Below are 13,885 nucleotides of genomic sequence, written 5' to 3' on the forward strand. Positions count from 1 at the left end.
TTCATTTTAAAACATATTTATTTTTGTCACATAACCATACCTATTCTCAGGTAGACATATGAAACCCTCTGAGGGTAAAAAAGTATACATATACACAGCACAAAAGAAATACATGTGAGATAGTTATCACTGGGTTTACATAGTTATTTATTAAAATGCTTTTATCATTACTCTATATAAAAAAGACATTCAATGTGATCAATCAGTTAAGGTAACATGGATGATTGTGTGTATCTGTGAATACCAATTACAAATTAAAAACAACATATACCAAGCAAATATCAAGAAAAAATGGCTAAGAACTATGTAAAGATTAATGGTCAAATCACCTAGATAGAATATACTAATAATTATTTAACACCAACAGCTCATACATAAACAATATCTTGGCGCTAGGTCCAATAAAGGAAAACCTGAATAAGTATGGGATATACAACACACTATTTACAACGATGACCAATGGGCAGGAGGCTTTGGGGGACCAGCTTCTATGGCAACAAGAATCGACGATCTCAATATAAATGAACAACGCAATGCATAATAGAAGTCTCATCATCAACACATGGGTATCATCATCATCAATTTAACAGACATTAATAATATAGTTGGATATAATCATCATTTTAAGCAAAGAAAGAGAGGTAATCTCACTTAGTTAAAGGGAGGTTACCTCTCCTGGACATGTTTTTTCAATGCATCATATTATAATAATACTAGAAACATACATTTTGTATTTCAATAAGACATGGCAAAAAAATATCAATATTTCAAATGTTTAAAAATTCATTGTTCAAGTGAAACTAAAATAATCATTACGACCAATATGCAATGGAAAATATATCAATACGAAAAAGTTTTCATTTATATCATATGCAATGCAAATTCATTATGTAAAAAAACAATTCAAAAAGTCATTTCAACAAAATAATGAAATTATATATCTCTATCATTTCAAAAGGCATTATTATCTTCTTTAAAATACTTTTAACATTTCAAGTAAAACATGATATCAATATGAAATCTTTTAACAGCAATAAATTCAATGCACATTATTTTCATTAAAATTAAACAAGTGTCTTTCTCTGAAAAACTACAACTAACACAAAATAAAAAGAATAAGTCTTTCACGATCAATATTAAGAGTTTTGATTGCAATGCAAAATAATTTTCAAGAATACATAATATAAATAACAGTGAATAAATTGCAATATTTTCAAGAAACAAAAAAATAAGCATTTACCATTTGGAATGTATTGTCTAAAAAGTATAAAACAAACTATGTCCTACAACTATATTTTATGACAGACAAAAAAAAATAATCCCTGACAATGAAAAAAAGAGAGACTTGCTTTGGGGTATCCTAAATTCATGCAAATTTGGCACTGAAGTACAGAAATGTTTTATATCATATACAATACAAGGGCATCAAGATAAAATGATCATCAATGATAATAAAATACTCTTCTTTACATAAAATAATGAATCACAATTTGCAACATGAAATGGCAATAAACATATACTTTTATCAATAAGAAAACAACTTTATATAGAAAAATGCACTTACAATTTTAACAAATTAAAGAATACCCCAATGCAAAAGTCTTAGTTAAAAGTTCATTGTCAAGATGAGCACTTTTCAATAGTAGCCTATGTCTTCTGTGTGGATGTTAAATATGATGATTCTTTCACAACAGTCTTATATAAAAGTCTCGACCAAAATATTGCCATTCGATTCCTAAAATGAAAGAAAATGAATCATTTACTATTAACAGTTCTCTTCATCTTGATTTTTTTTTCTCTCCATTATATTCATGCTAAATTTTGTAAATTAATCAATGAGTTGTTCAAGTGTAAACATCTCTACTTGACATTGTTTGGAACCCTCCTGTATAAATTCATCTTCAGATTCAGATGCTTTTGGTTACAAATAATTGATATGTTCTATACTTTTATATAAATTGTTTCTCAATCCAATCACAACACTTTCAACTTATTATAAAAGCAACAGATGACATAATGTAGAGCCTTTGATCGTAGACATCAATTACATAATACTCCATTTACTGTGGAAAGAATAAATAAAACAATAAATAAAAGACAAATATTTTTTAGATCTAATAATCAAGTGGAAAAAACAAATATTTTTTATATCTAATAATAAAAGTAGTATTGTACCTGTTACTAGTAATTTACTGAGGAGGCTGTGTAGGCTGGTGACCACCTGCCCCTGCCTGTAAGGCTGCAGCTTGTTGTAAGACCATCTGTGCCTGTGTAAACATTCCTTGTTGTCTGTAATACTCTGCCCATGCTTGACTGTAATCTGGCTGCCCAGTTTGTGGGTTGATGGCCGCTGGAAGAAAAAACATTACATTCAAGTATTTTTGAACCAACTGATTATCTCTCAAAGTTTTGAGACAATTGAGGGTATATTTTGGGGAATTTTCTAGTTGGTTTTAAATTAATCTACCCGATATCCTATCTTAATTACACAAACTTAGTAATGTTGCATGCCAAATGATTAGAAATGATTTTACTCATGAAAATAAAATGAAGAAATGGCTGGTGCCAATCAACATGTTTAATCTAGAAATTATAACGATAAAATCAGAAGCAACAATAGCAAAAATCCCCAGTAAAGCCAAATAGAATCAACCCCGAAATCAATGCTACAACATATAAATAAAATTGTTCTAAAAAAACTAGCGTTCTAGAAAGTGATTCCTACTGTATTTGTGGTTCAATCAATCATAGCGAGAGAGAAAAAAAAAATCAGTCTATTCATTTTTAAATTTTTACAACATAAAGATAATTATTGAAAGTGAGGTTCCACTAACAAGGTTGTTGAGAAGCTGGCTGCTGTGGCTGTTGAACAGGTTGCTGCTGCTGGGGTTGTTGTCCTGCAGGAAACTGTTGTCCACCATACTGAGCATAGGGAGTCTGGTTGTAGAACTGGGCATAGTAAGCAGCCCATGCTGCAGCGTTATCTTGAGCCTGTTTACCTGTTACATATATTATTTATTTTAAAGCAATGCAATTTCCTCTTCTGATTGGTCAAGGTCATAAGTACAACTACTAGTAAATTAAAGCTCAAGCAAATAAACAAAATTTCAAAAAAGGCTTATTAATTCTGAAGTGTTTTTAATTTCTTGAACCATTATTTGTTGTATTTCCCCCCATCAAAATTTTTAGATTGATTCTTTTGGCTTATAATGTACTAGTACTTAAATGTAATTAGCAATAATGTACAGAATGTGTTAACACAGCTATAATTCTTTCTCAAACATAATACTTTTTTTTAATGTGAAATTAAGGTATATTAATTCTGAATCATGACCAAGACATCCAGAAAAGGAACAAGACTTTTCTTCACACCTTTGGGATTTGATTTAGACTTAATTGTGAATTTTCATGTCCTTAATTTGGCATATATCTTAGAAAGTTCACACCATAATAAACATGTATACGTAGTTAACAAGCTGATGCCACCAAAATTTGATGGTTAACTATTTGAAACCAAAACTATAACCTGACCCGACATGGGATCGACCAAGGGACAAAACAGACCAGGAAGTAAAACGAACAATTTTCATTACCCCCCCCTCCCTAAATTGCAAATTTTAAATCAAGTTTAACATTGGGATAAGGTCGTTTGCCATGACATTTGGTACATTGATGTTCATGTTCAGTAATGATTACTTCTCAACCCTAACAAGTTCAGACTAAAATCAATGTTATTTAAAGGGAATAGACATTTCCTATCATACTTGTTGTTATATCTCAAACCTACAACAGCATTGGAATTACAAGTCATCCTAAATTCTACCTAGTTTCATACTTATTTTCAGTAGTTCCTATTTACTCACTCTGATTTGGATCTCCAGATGGTTGAGGTTGAGGCTGTTGATATCCAGGACCACCCTGGGGTCCTCCATAACTGTTACCACCACCACCCCATCCTCCTCCTCCTCCGCCGCCACCACCACCACCGCCTCCTCCCCAGCCTCCTTGGCCACCCTGAGGTCCACCATACTGTTGAGGGGGTTGACCACTGTTAAAAGAAAAATGTAATTAAATTTTAACATCTGAAAAAATTGAACCCTGATAATCTGTCAAAGAATTTTACAAAAATCACCACAAAATGTATATGGTTTTGATTGTTTATATTTTTCGGTAATAATTAACTTTTTGTAATGAATTGAAAAGTTCATGCAGTCATGTTGCAAAGACCATCCAAGGTTTTATGAAGTACATACTAATTTAACAAGGTGGTCAAGTATGTTTAAGCAGCACTTTGATTACTAGTTTCAAAGAATGGGTTATCATCAAATAAAAATTGTATAGAATGAAAGAGTGATTTGGACTTCATCATAAAATCCTTGTAATCTATATAGTGTTTTCACAAAAAATTCTCAACAAGGTAGTGTTTGTTCTAGTTATAAAGCAGGCTACCAATAAAATAAAATTCAATATCTTGTTTCCATATTTAGTTATATTTTTTATAGCACTATTCTACAGAACCAAGGTAGACACTTCAAATGTAGTGATTAAACACAAAAGCGATTGTAAGTGTGTTCATCTCATTAATATTTACTACTGATTCAAAACAAAATACCAGTTATTTCCTATTCAAAATTGAGCTATAACTTAGAGAAATTAGTTGATAAAATTCCAAACTCAAATATTCCTCCACACATCTCATATGTATTGAAAATCACAGAACTGGTATCATGTGTTAACTTAATTATTATGAAATTATTTTTAACATCAATATCCATTGATAATTTTCAAGAGACCTGTGTGTTACATTTCTAACAAATAAGTGTAATATCAATTTGTCACAACTTGACCTTAATTTCAAACCATTAAATCGACACTATATCAAAGCTTTTCAACACTTTCACTTTCTAAAAACAATTATTGAGCTTATAACAAGAAATGGAAGAAATTCTTTCTTTTTTTTTCTTCACATGAGACTAATCCTATCAGGACTTTTTCAAGCAAAGGTTAGTAAAAAGCTATAAAAATTAAAAGGTTCAGTGTAACACTTCAGCTATATTCGTGTTCCTTTTTTACCCATACATATTTTATAATGCGAGTTTTGAAGACCAATTCTTCAAGTTGCAATTTAATCTATGTAAAGTTACAATGTGTTAGTCAAAACATATCTAAAGAATAAAAAAACGTGATCAACTGAACAAGGACTTACCCTGACTGACCATAATGGTCACCATAAGGACTATTTCCTCCATCATTTGGCCTGGCAAAAATTCCACAAAATTATGTTTCAGTAATGCCAAGAAAAAATCATTTTGGAGGTTTGCATTATTTTGACCTTACATTTTTTTAATTCTAAAAGTCTAGGAATTCTTAAAACAGAATTCTTCGATTAAAATTTGACAATATCATGACTGTCCAAAATAAATGAAAATTCCAAAAAGATTTCTATTATTCGTTTCAATATAATTTTGTAAATTGAAGCAAATATAATGTTATCACAAAACTTTGGTTCAAGCTCATGCGGCAGAAATAAATGTACAAATATCATTACAGAAACCAAACTTAATGGCATGCTTACCCAGGACCGCCAAACTGGCCTTGATCTCCTGGACTTGGACCACCATTGCCACCAAACTGATCTCCATACCCTCCAGGACCACCGGGTCCACCCATACCACCATGTGGACCACCTGGACCAGGTCCTCCAGGACCACCACCCTGTAACAAACAAATACTTTACTCACTTGCTAGTTCAGAAATAAATTAATTTAAACAGTACTAACATTTAAATATACTATGGTTATCAGTCTCGGAAATATTTTGTCACAAATTCAGAATCAAGATCAGTCTTCTATATACTGTGGTCTCGGCAAGATTTTTCTCATTAATTCAGAATCAATATATATCAGACTTAATATATTCAAAATAATAATATTTTTAGAATTTTTAGAACTATAAAAGTTATTACACTGACACTTCTATTTTTGCAGAAGAAAAATAGTCAAGTTATGAAATTTTAACAATAGAACATACCACTGGAACTCCAGCTTTCTCTGCTATCATTTGAACAGCTTGTTGAACTTGTTGTGGGTTACCACGGACAACAAACACCTTCTCATTAGGATTTGGACCTGGGTTTCTCTGCAATTCAACGTGGGCCCCCGACTGTTGATTGATCTGTCTGATTGTTTCTCCACCTAATAATATAATATATGTCAATCAGTAATAGTTTTTAAAACACAAATTTACTATCAGAAATGATGGGACCTATAGGAATCATGAAGGCCAGTTGCTCCTATATACCTTTCATCTTGACCATTTAAAACTTCTCGGGTGTAAATCACATGATAACTACCTAGATTAACAATTTTTCTTAGTTTTTTTTTCATCAATTGGTTTGTTCAAACATGACTACTGATTAAAATTCCATTTGACATTAAATTTCTTTATCAATAATATTGAAAGATTTAGCTGAAATCATTTGTAATTTCAAGTTATTTATTTCATATTGACCTAAAATCACATTTTTCTTAACTTGCTGAAAAGTTTTCAATTAAGAAATAAAAGGAAAGAGAGAATTTTTTATGTACCATTGAAATAATGACGTTGCATGTTTTATAAAATTAAGCAAATGTATCAAGAAGTCCTACCTTTTCCAATAACCAAGCCACATTTGTCAGCTGGCACAGGGAAGAAGTTTTCATCATTAAAACCTCCCATGCCTCCGCCGCCACCACCTCCTCTTCCTCCTCCACGGCCACCACCTGGCCCAAATCCACCTCTTCCTCCTCCAGGTCCCCCTCTTCCACGACCAAAGCCTCTACCCATTCCACCTTGAAATGGGAAATCACCATCCTAAAAGAGAGACAAGAAATTAAACACATGCCATAAGATCTGTAAAAACACTTCTTGAATATCATATTAAAATTGAAAAAAAAAAACACAAGTATGCATGAATTCTATTAATCCTGGCATCATTTTAGCTTATAGATGTATAAATTAAACTTCAGCAATATCTGTATGGTATGTATATGTAATTGTATTGTCTTATTGTATCCTGCTATTGTTGAAAAGAGATTGTGACTTTCAGATTGATGTTTGTCAGATTATTTTAATAATTCTTGTAACATGGAAACAAGTAATTCAGCTGATTGCCAGATTTCCTGGTTCAATGCGTTAGTGTCGGTCTAAGGAGTTGAGGCTTATAAATTTTGAAAGTCAAATACTTGACTGGTTACTTTTAACCTGTTCTGAACTACAAGGGGTGCATATATTTTATTTGGTAAACATTTTATGTCATTGTTATAGTAAGCAAATAAGATGGATGCCAAGATAAATTTATGATTCTTGTTAATTACCAACTGCCAAAGTACTTGAGCTAGCTTATACATATATTTTCTATAATGGAGATACTGACCTCGTCTGGTAACAACCTCTGAATCATCTGGATAGCAGCTTGTACTTTATCTGATGCACCACTGATAGTACATACTCGGTTATCAGTTCTACCATCATCTACAAACATTCATTTTTTTTTATCTGATTATCAATTGCTACTTTATATTATAACTAAATTGTATTCAACAGAAACTTCAGTTATTTTAAAAGTTCATCGATGGATACTGAAAATTTGGGAAACATTTTACACATTCTGATAAAATGTGCATCTTTGTAACAAGATTACACGCAAAAATGTGCAAAACGGTGTGTTGATCATTGACTATAATAGAAGGGAAACACGACTGCACATGTACAACCTTCAAAATATTATTTGAACCATTTATTTCTATCATAAATCATGTAAGGAAAATAAGATGATTGATAGTTACTTTGAAATTCTTAATCTAAATTAAATGCAGATGAACAAAAGGTAAACATTTCTTTTTTTCTTAATTTTTTCTTAAAATCATATTTCTATTTATCCTAAAATATGGGCAGGTTTCAAACACTTCACTTCAGTCAAATAAAATTGGTTAACTCGGTATCATATTTCCAAATCAAATCATCCTTGCTAAACATTTCTTATTCTGCCATGCCTGTTTCTGAATCATAGCAAAATAAAAGTCTCAGATTAGATTCTCTTTCTGCATTATATCTACATGTTCACCTCTTAATTTCTACAAACCTGGTTTAAACTGAACCTTAGCACCAGTCTCTGATTGGATTTTCTTGATCATATCTCCATTCTTTCCAATAACAATTCCTACTGCACTTCTTGGAACTTGAATCTACATAGAAAAAAATCACATATTTATATCCTTAAGAAGTGAATTATTTTAAGTTATCTACATGTCTACTAATTCATAAAATATATCATTCCTTCCTTGCACATGTTTCGGAGGACCAACAGCTATTCAAGGGTATTTTCTTACAAGTTTAAACTTCAGGACTGGTTCAAATTAACTTCGAACACAATTTTTTTTTTATCTAATATCAAGTCTCAATGACATATGATTTGTAGCAATCTTAAGATTACATTTCAAAAGACTGGCTGGTATATATCTTTAGTGTGTGGTTTATGAACTAGTCCAGATTTATTTTGGATACAATTATTTCATTCTTCAACTAACTTTTGATACCCAGTGTTCAATTAGATGTGTCCAGAACTGTTGTTTCAGTTTTTTTCTGCTTTCTTTCACATGTTTAACTTTATCTGAAGATCAAGACCTTTTTTTCTCTGAATATGAATTGCAAGCTGGGTAAAAGATTACAGCATTTTTTTTTATTAATAAACTTGTCTACTATCAAAATGGAGAATAAAACTTACCTCTGACCCGCTGGAATTCTGACCACCAAAGTTGCCATATCCACCTCCCATAGACTAAAAATAGATGTAATCAATAAGGGTCATACACATCAAATATATACATGCAAGTAAGTTATTTAATGTAACTATTTTTTAAAACCCCATTGGGGGATCTACTTTTGTTAGACTAGGCAATGCTAACCTTCATACTAAAATAATACTGTAGTAAAAATTTAATGTAGATATAATCATATTTGAAACAAGTGTTGTAAGGTCTACTATCAAACCCCATTCACAGAATGAATACACATCCTTATGGTGTTAGCGATATCTTACATTGATGTAGCACATGACGACACCCATTTGACAAAACAATGGTCACATGGGCTCTAATTATGTGCATTTTGCTTCAATATTTATCAGTTGATTCAATTAGTCAACTTAAGTAAACATCACAGACTAAAGATATTAATCTCTTATTAGAGTCCTTGTAAAAGCAATGAAGACAACTCAATGGTGAGGTTTTAAAAGCATGATTGAAAACATTTATTAGTTATAGCACTGAACCAATTGAAGCTTGTCACCAGCCTCCTGTACACTCCTCAAACAATTACTTAAATAATGAATTTAGTTAAAAATCTTACAGTTTGAAAATGTTCTGTATGACTGTTGATTGAAACCATTCTAGATAAAAACTAACACCAGAGATTGGCATAAAAGTGATGACTTACAATTATAAACCTTCAAAATGACTTACAATCATAGACCTTCAAAACTGATCATAAGTATTGCCCGTTTATTTTAATTTTTCCAAATAGTTTTATGGCCAGTGTTTAATTGTTGTAAGGTCTACTATCAAACCCCATTCACAGAATGAATACACATCCTTATGGTGTTAGCGATATCTTACATTAATGTAGCACATGACGACACCCATTTGACAGAACAATGGTCACATGGGCTCTAATTATGTGCATTTGGCTTTCATTATAACTGTTGTTATCAGTTGATTCAATATTTAAGAAACTAATGTTATCATCACAGACGGCGACTTGAACAGTTTTTAATCTGTCAACTAAAATATTTTTTTTACACTGAAAACTGTCTATTTGTACTGCACCTCCATTTCCTTTTTTCATCAATGACAAAATAATAGAAGCTTAAAGAATTGGTTAAAACAGTTAGCTTGTTGTACAGAAACAACAGAAATGCCACTTTCAAGTCAATCAAGGACCATAATTTACCCCTGAACAACATTGAAAATAAGTATTAAACTTGACCTCCATTTTGTCAATTGCAACAACATAGTGAGGTTTGAAAAGCATCATTGAAAATATTCATAAATTATAGCACAGAAGAAATTAGAGCTAGCAGTCTCTGCAAAACTGTAATCGGGTTTGTCTGACATTTTGTTGGTCAGACAGTTTAGGATACACTGAGCTAGCCAATAACCTCCTGTACAATCCTCAAACAATAACTGGAATACTACTTAAATTAATTTAGTCAAAAATCCTGTTCCCTGGAAATTTCCTGCAAGACTTGTTTGAATCATTCTAGAGTGAAACAAGAAAGTGTCCATAGTACACGAATGCGCCATCCGCACTATCATTTTCTATGTTCAGTTGACTGTGAAAATGGGAAAAAATCTCTCATTTGGCATTGAAATCAGAAAGATCATATCATAAGAAACATATGTACTAAGTTTAAAGTTAATTGAACTTTAGACTTCATCAAAAACTTTAACCTGATGCGGGACAGACGGACGCATAGACCAGAAAACATAATGCCCATAAATGGAGCATAAAAAGCACGAGAGCATGGAATACAAGTGTTGAATTGCCATTTAAGACCTTCAAAAATTAACCCATCATAGCTGATCATAAGTATTGCCTATTAATTTTAATTTTTCAATAAGAGTTAATGACAAGTGTTATGGTTGTTGTAAGGTCTACTATCAAACCCCACTCATAGAATGAATACACATCCTTATGGTGTTAGCGATATCTTACATTGATGTAGCACATGACGACACCCATTTGACAAAACAATGGTCACATGGGCTCTAATTATGTGCATTTTCTGCAAATGCATATTCAAATCATTTGCAGTATCTTGGTAGTTTTGGCTCTTTACTTTTAAAATACTCCAGAATATATAAGCAGGATTTTTTTTAAAATAATTCCAGGGTTTAAAGCTTCTTATGCAATTCTCAATAAATAATGACTAAAAAACATTTTGTATTTGAGTAAATATTTCAAATAAAAAAGTTTGATTCTTCTTCGAATTACTTTTACAAGTATGGTTACAGACTGTACTCAACTATAATACTTAAATTTATTTTGTGGACTTTCTTTTTTTCCTGGGTTATAAAATTTTCCAATGAGGATCCCAAAAAGTTTATCTTTAAAGGGAAATTCCGTGATTTTTTACTTATCATCTAATTATGTTCATCTTAACATAAAAAACACATTTGCAAAGTTTTAAATTTATATTCCTTCTAATAACGGAGAAAATCAAGTATTTGTAACTTTTTTGGTTGAATTCTCGAGTGGGTCGTGACGTATTAGCCCGATTTATTGAATTCTGGGAAAAAATAAAATCTGTTTAACTCTTATAGCTTATCGACAATATATGTAATTAAAAGCGCACAGCTGACGAATGGTCGAAGTTATGAACCACAATATAAGAATGAACGAAAATGAATATGCATATACCGTTTTGTATTGATTGAATTAAACTCCTATAAAATTATCTCTAGTAAATGTTTTTGAATAAATTTAATTAATTATTGTTGAGATTTTTTTCATAAAATATTTATTGAACATTTTTACTGATATTGAACTGAAAATATTACCGTTATTGTTTTGATAATCATTTCAATGCAACTAATGTGTGAGCAGAGTGTGTATATTATTTTGTAAAGGTCACTGTATATTTCTCGGCTTGAGGTCAATTCGTTTACCTTGTAGCTATTTAGCCGCAGGTGTGAGTTCAAGGGTACACAGGTATAAATGTTGTTATTTGGAAAGGATAAACAGAAAGGATTAGAAAGAGTATGCTGTCACGATGTTAATACACTAAGATTTAATACACGATGAGAATAAAGATACAATAATTAAATTGTGTAAATTAATTGAAAATAAAATTCAGATTCGTAATTCCGAAAGTGTATAAAAATAAAAGGAAACAATTTTTGATTACTTTCTTAGCGGCAATTGGCGTAAAGATTCAAATATGAAGCAAAAAATAGTAGTTTTTATCTTTTATAAAAACTAAATGCAATATTACCCAATTTGATATACCATTGTACATCTGTTTGATATCATTGACTTTACCGGAATTTCTTAACTTGTATTCAAATCTGGCTGTGTTTAAATGCTAATAAAACTATTGCAATTTTAAAGTTTTTAATTGACAAAAAAATACAACATACAACATGCATGATTTTTTTTTAGTTTCTTTTTAACATTTTATTCTTACATAATTAAATTCATTTGACAATCATTTACACGAACTTTTTGTGAAAAGAATATCAATTATCTAAGCTAAGGCATTATTTCTTTTGAGGATTTTTGAGGATTTTTTTTAAAATTCTATGATAATATTTGTGCAATGTTGAACATGATAGCCGTCATTAATCCAAATAAGTAATACAGTAGTTGTAATAAAAGTTATATTTTAGTCATGCATAACTGATATTGACGAATTTATAATAGTTCGTCCATACATCGTTGTTCTTGATACAATCATTATTAGTATACATGTAAGTTTCCTGACGTATAAGAGCCATTGAGGATGAGCTCCAGAGAAATCAGACTAGTGGCGTTTCGTTCGTTTGTTTGTTGGGAAAGGAGAGGAAATGCAACCGCTTGTACAGATAAACGACAGAATTACCAAACAAGCATTTATAGTCAACACAATCAGAAAGAGTTCCCATCGTTAGACGGGGAATATGAAGGCTTCCAAGAATGAACAAGTGACATGTCTAACTCTGAACAGTTAGAAAACAGACTATCGACATCGACCGCTTGTTCTTAATATTTGAAACTGTATGCATATATATACGTATACGTTTATGATATCTATAGTGATGAGTTCTTGCGTCTGACAAAAACTAAATTCCTTCATGGTTATATCTTGCCATACGTTTATATTGGTTTGTAAGGTGATTGCTCACAATCGTTATTTGAAAATCCTGTTTGTGAGATGTAGATTCATTTCAATACAGAAATTTCGTCTATATATTTCACAAGTGTATAACACGGTGAAGCTCTGAAGGTCCATTACTCCCATTTTGTTTGGGTCTGAACCATCGATGTTTACAGCAATATCACAGAATAAGATGATGATGGTAGAAAGAACTATGGGCGTCATGTGGCAAATATTACATGCATATCGGACAATGAGTTGTCAATCTGTATGAAAAGATTTCCAATACAACCATATTATTGAGAAGGAATGTTTACATGCTATACTCTCGTACTAGTATTACAGGGTTCTTGTGGCGTTCACCTTAGACACACATCTTTTTAACGATGTTTAAAAAAAAGACAGAACCAATTTAATGTCATATTTCCCTATTTTTTAAATATAACTAAAAGTCTTTTATCTGACAAGAATACCCCTATTTAGCGAACAAGTAATTTATTCTTTTTTCTGTTATTGAATACCAAGAAAGAAAATAAATCCCGAAATTAATTTGAAACTTTGATACTCAAAAGTTTCCCAGCAAAATATTCACATTCCCTGGGGATAATTAGTGTTCGTCCAGTGGCATATATAACAATTGTGATGACGAATTACTTCCTTTGTTCGAGAACAATCTTATTGAAATATAAATCTGTGATTTTACTAGGTCCACAGCTTCAATGAACCAAAGCAAAAGTTATACATCGACCTGTATTTAAATCAAATTGGTTCTCTTCTTCTTCTGGTATACAATAGTTTATCGACATTCGATGATTACATACTGTTGGCATACGTGGACTAGTCTATTTACAACACTTTTACCCCTATTTATTCAAAATATATGTTTTTTTCTTATGTTCAATGTATACATGTATATATCTTAAATTGCGCTATAGTTCCGTAACTTTCTATCCAGTCGTATAAACGAATCGTCGGCAACTGCAAGTGCGTACA

At 31.3% G+C, this 13,885-nt stretch overlaps 1 protein-coding gene across 21 annotated transcripts in view; it reads right to left on the reverse strand.

Moving 5' to 3' along the window:
* Positions 1–13,885, reverse strand: part of LOC139512691 (far upstream element-binding protein 1-like) — a 32,189-nt gene continuing 18,304 nt past the window's right edge. For 7 of the 21 annotated variants that reach the window (XM_071300541.1, XM_071300537.1, XM_071300540.1 and 4 more), the window contains 9 exons: positions 8,765–8,818; positions 8,123–8,225; positions 7,415–7,512; positions 6,648–6,852; positions 6,031–6,194; positions 5,576–5,715; positions 3,864–4,048; positions 2,176–2,350; positions 1–1,735 (listed from right to left, as the gene is read on the reverse strand). In XM_071300541.1, the coding sequence (XP_071156642.1) occupies positions 2,190–2,350; positions 3,864–4,048; positions 5,576–5,715; positions 6,031–6,194; positions 6,648–6,852; positions 7,415–7,512; positions 8,123–8,225; positions 8,765–8,818 (1,110 nt within the window). In that variant the 3' untranslated portion in view covers positions 1–1,735; positions 2,176–2,189. Of the gene's footprint in view, positions 1,736–2,175; positions 2,351–2,834; positions 3,000–3,863; positions 4,049–5,206; positions 5,258–5,575; positions 5,716–6,030; positions 6,195–6,647; positions 6,853–7,414; positions 7,513–8,122; positions 8,226–8,764; positions 8,819–13,885 lie in introns of all 21 variants that reach the window. The other 14 variants (XM_071300522.1, XM_071300529.1, XM_071300520.1 and 11 more) reach the window with 3 other exon arrangements.

The sequence above is a fragment of the Mytilus edulis genome, chromosome 2 (assembly GCF_963676685.1).
Source record: "Mytilus edulis chromosome 2, xbMytEdul2.2, whole genome shotgun sequence".
In the NCBI taxonomy this organism is placed as follows: Eukaryota; Metazoa; Mollusca; class Bivalvia; order Mytilida; family Mytilidae; genus Mytilus; species Mytilus edulis.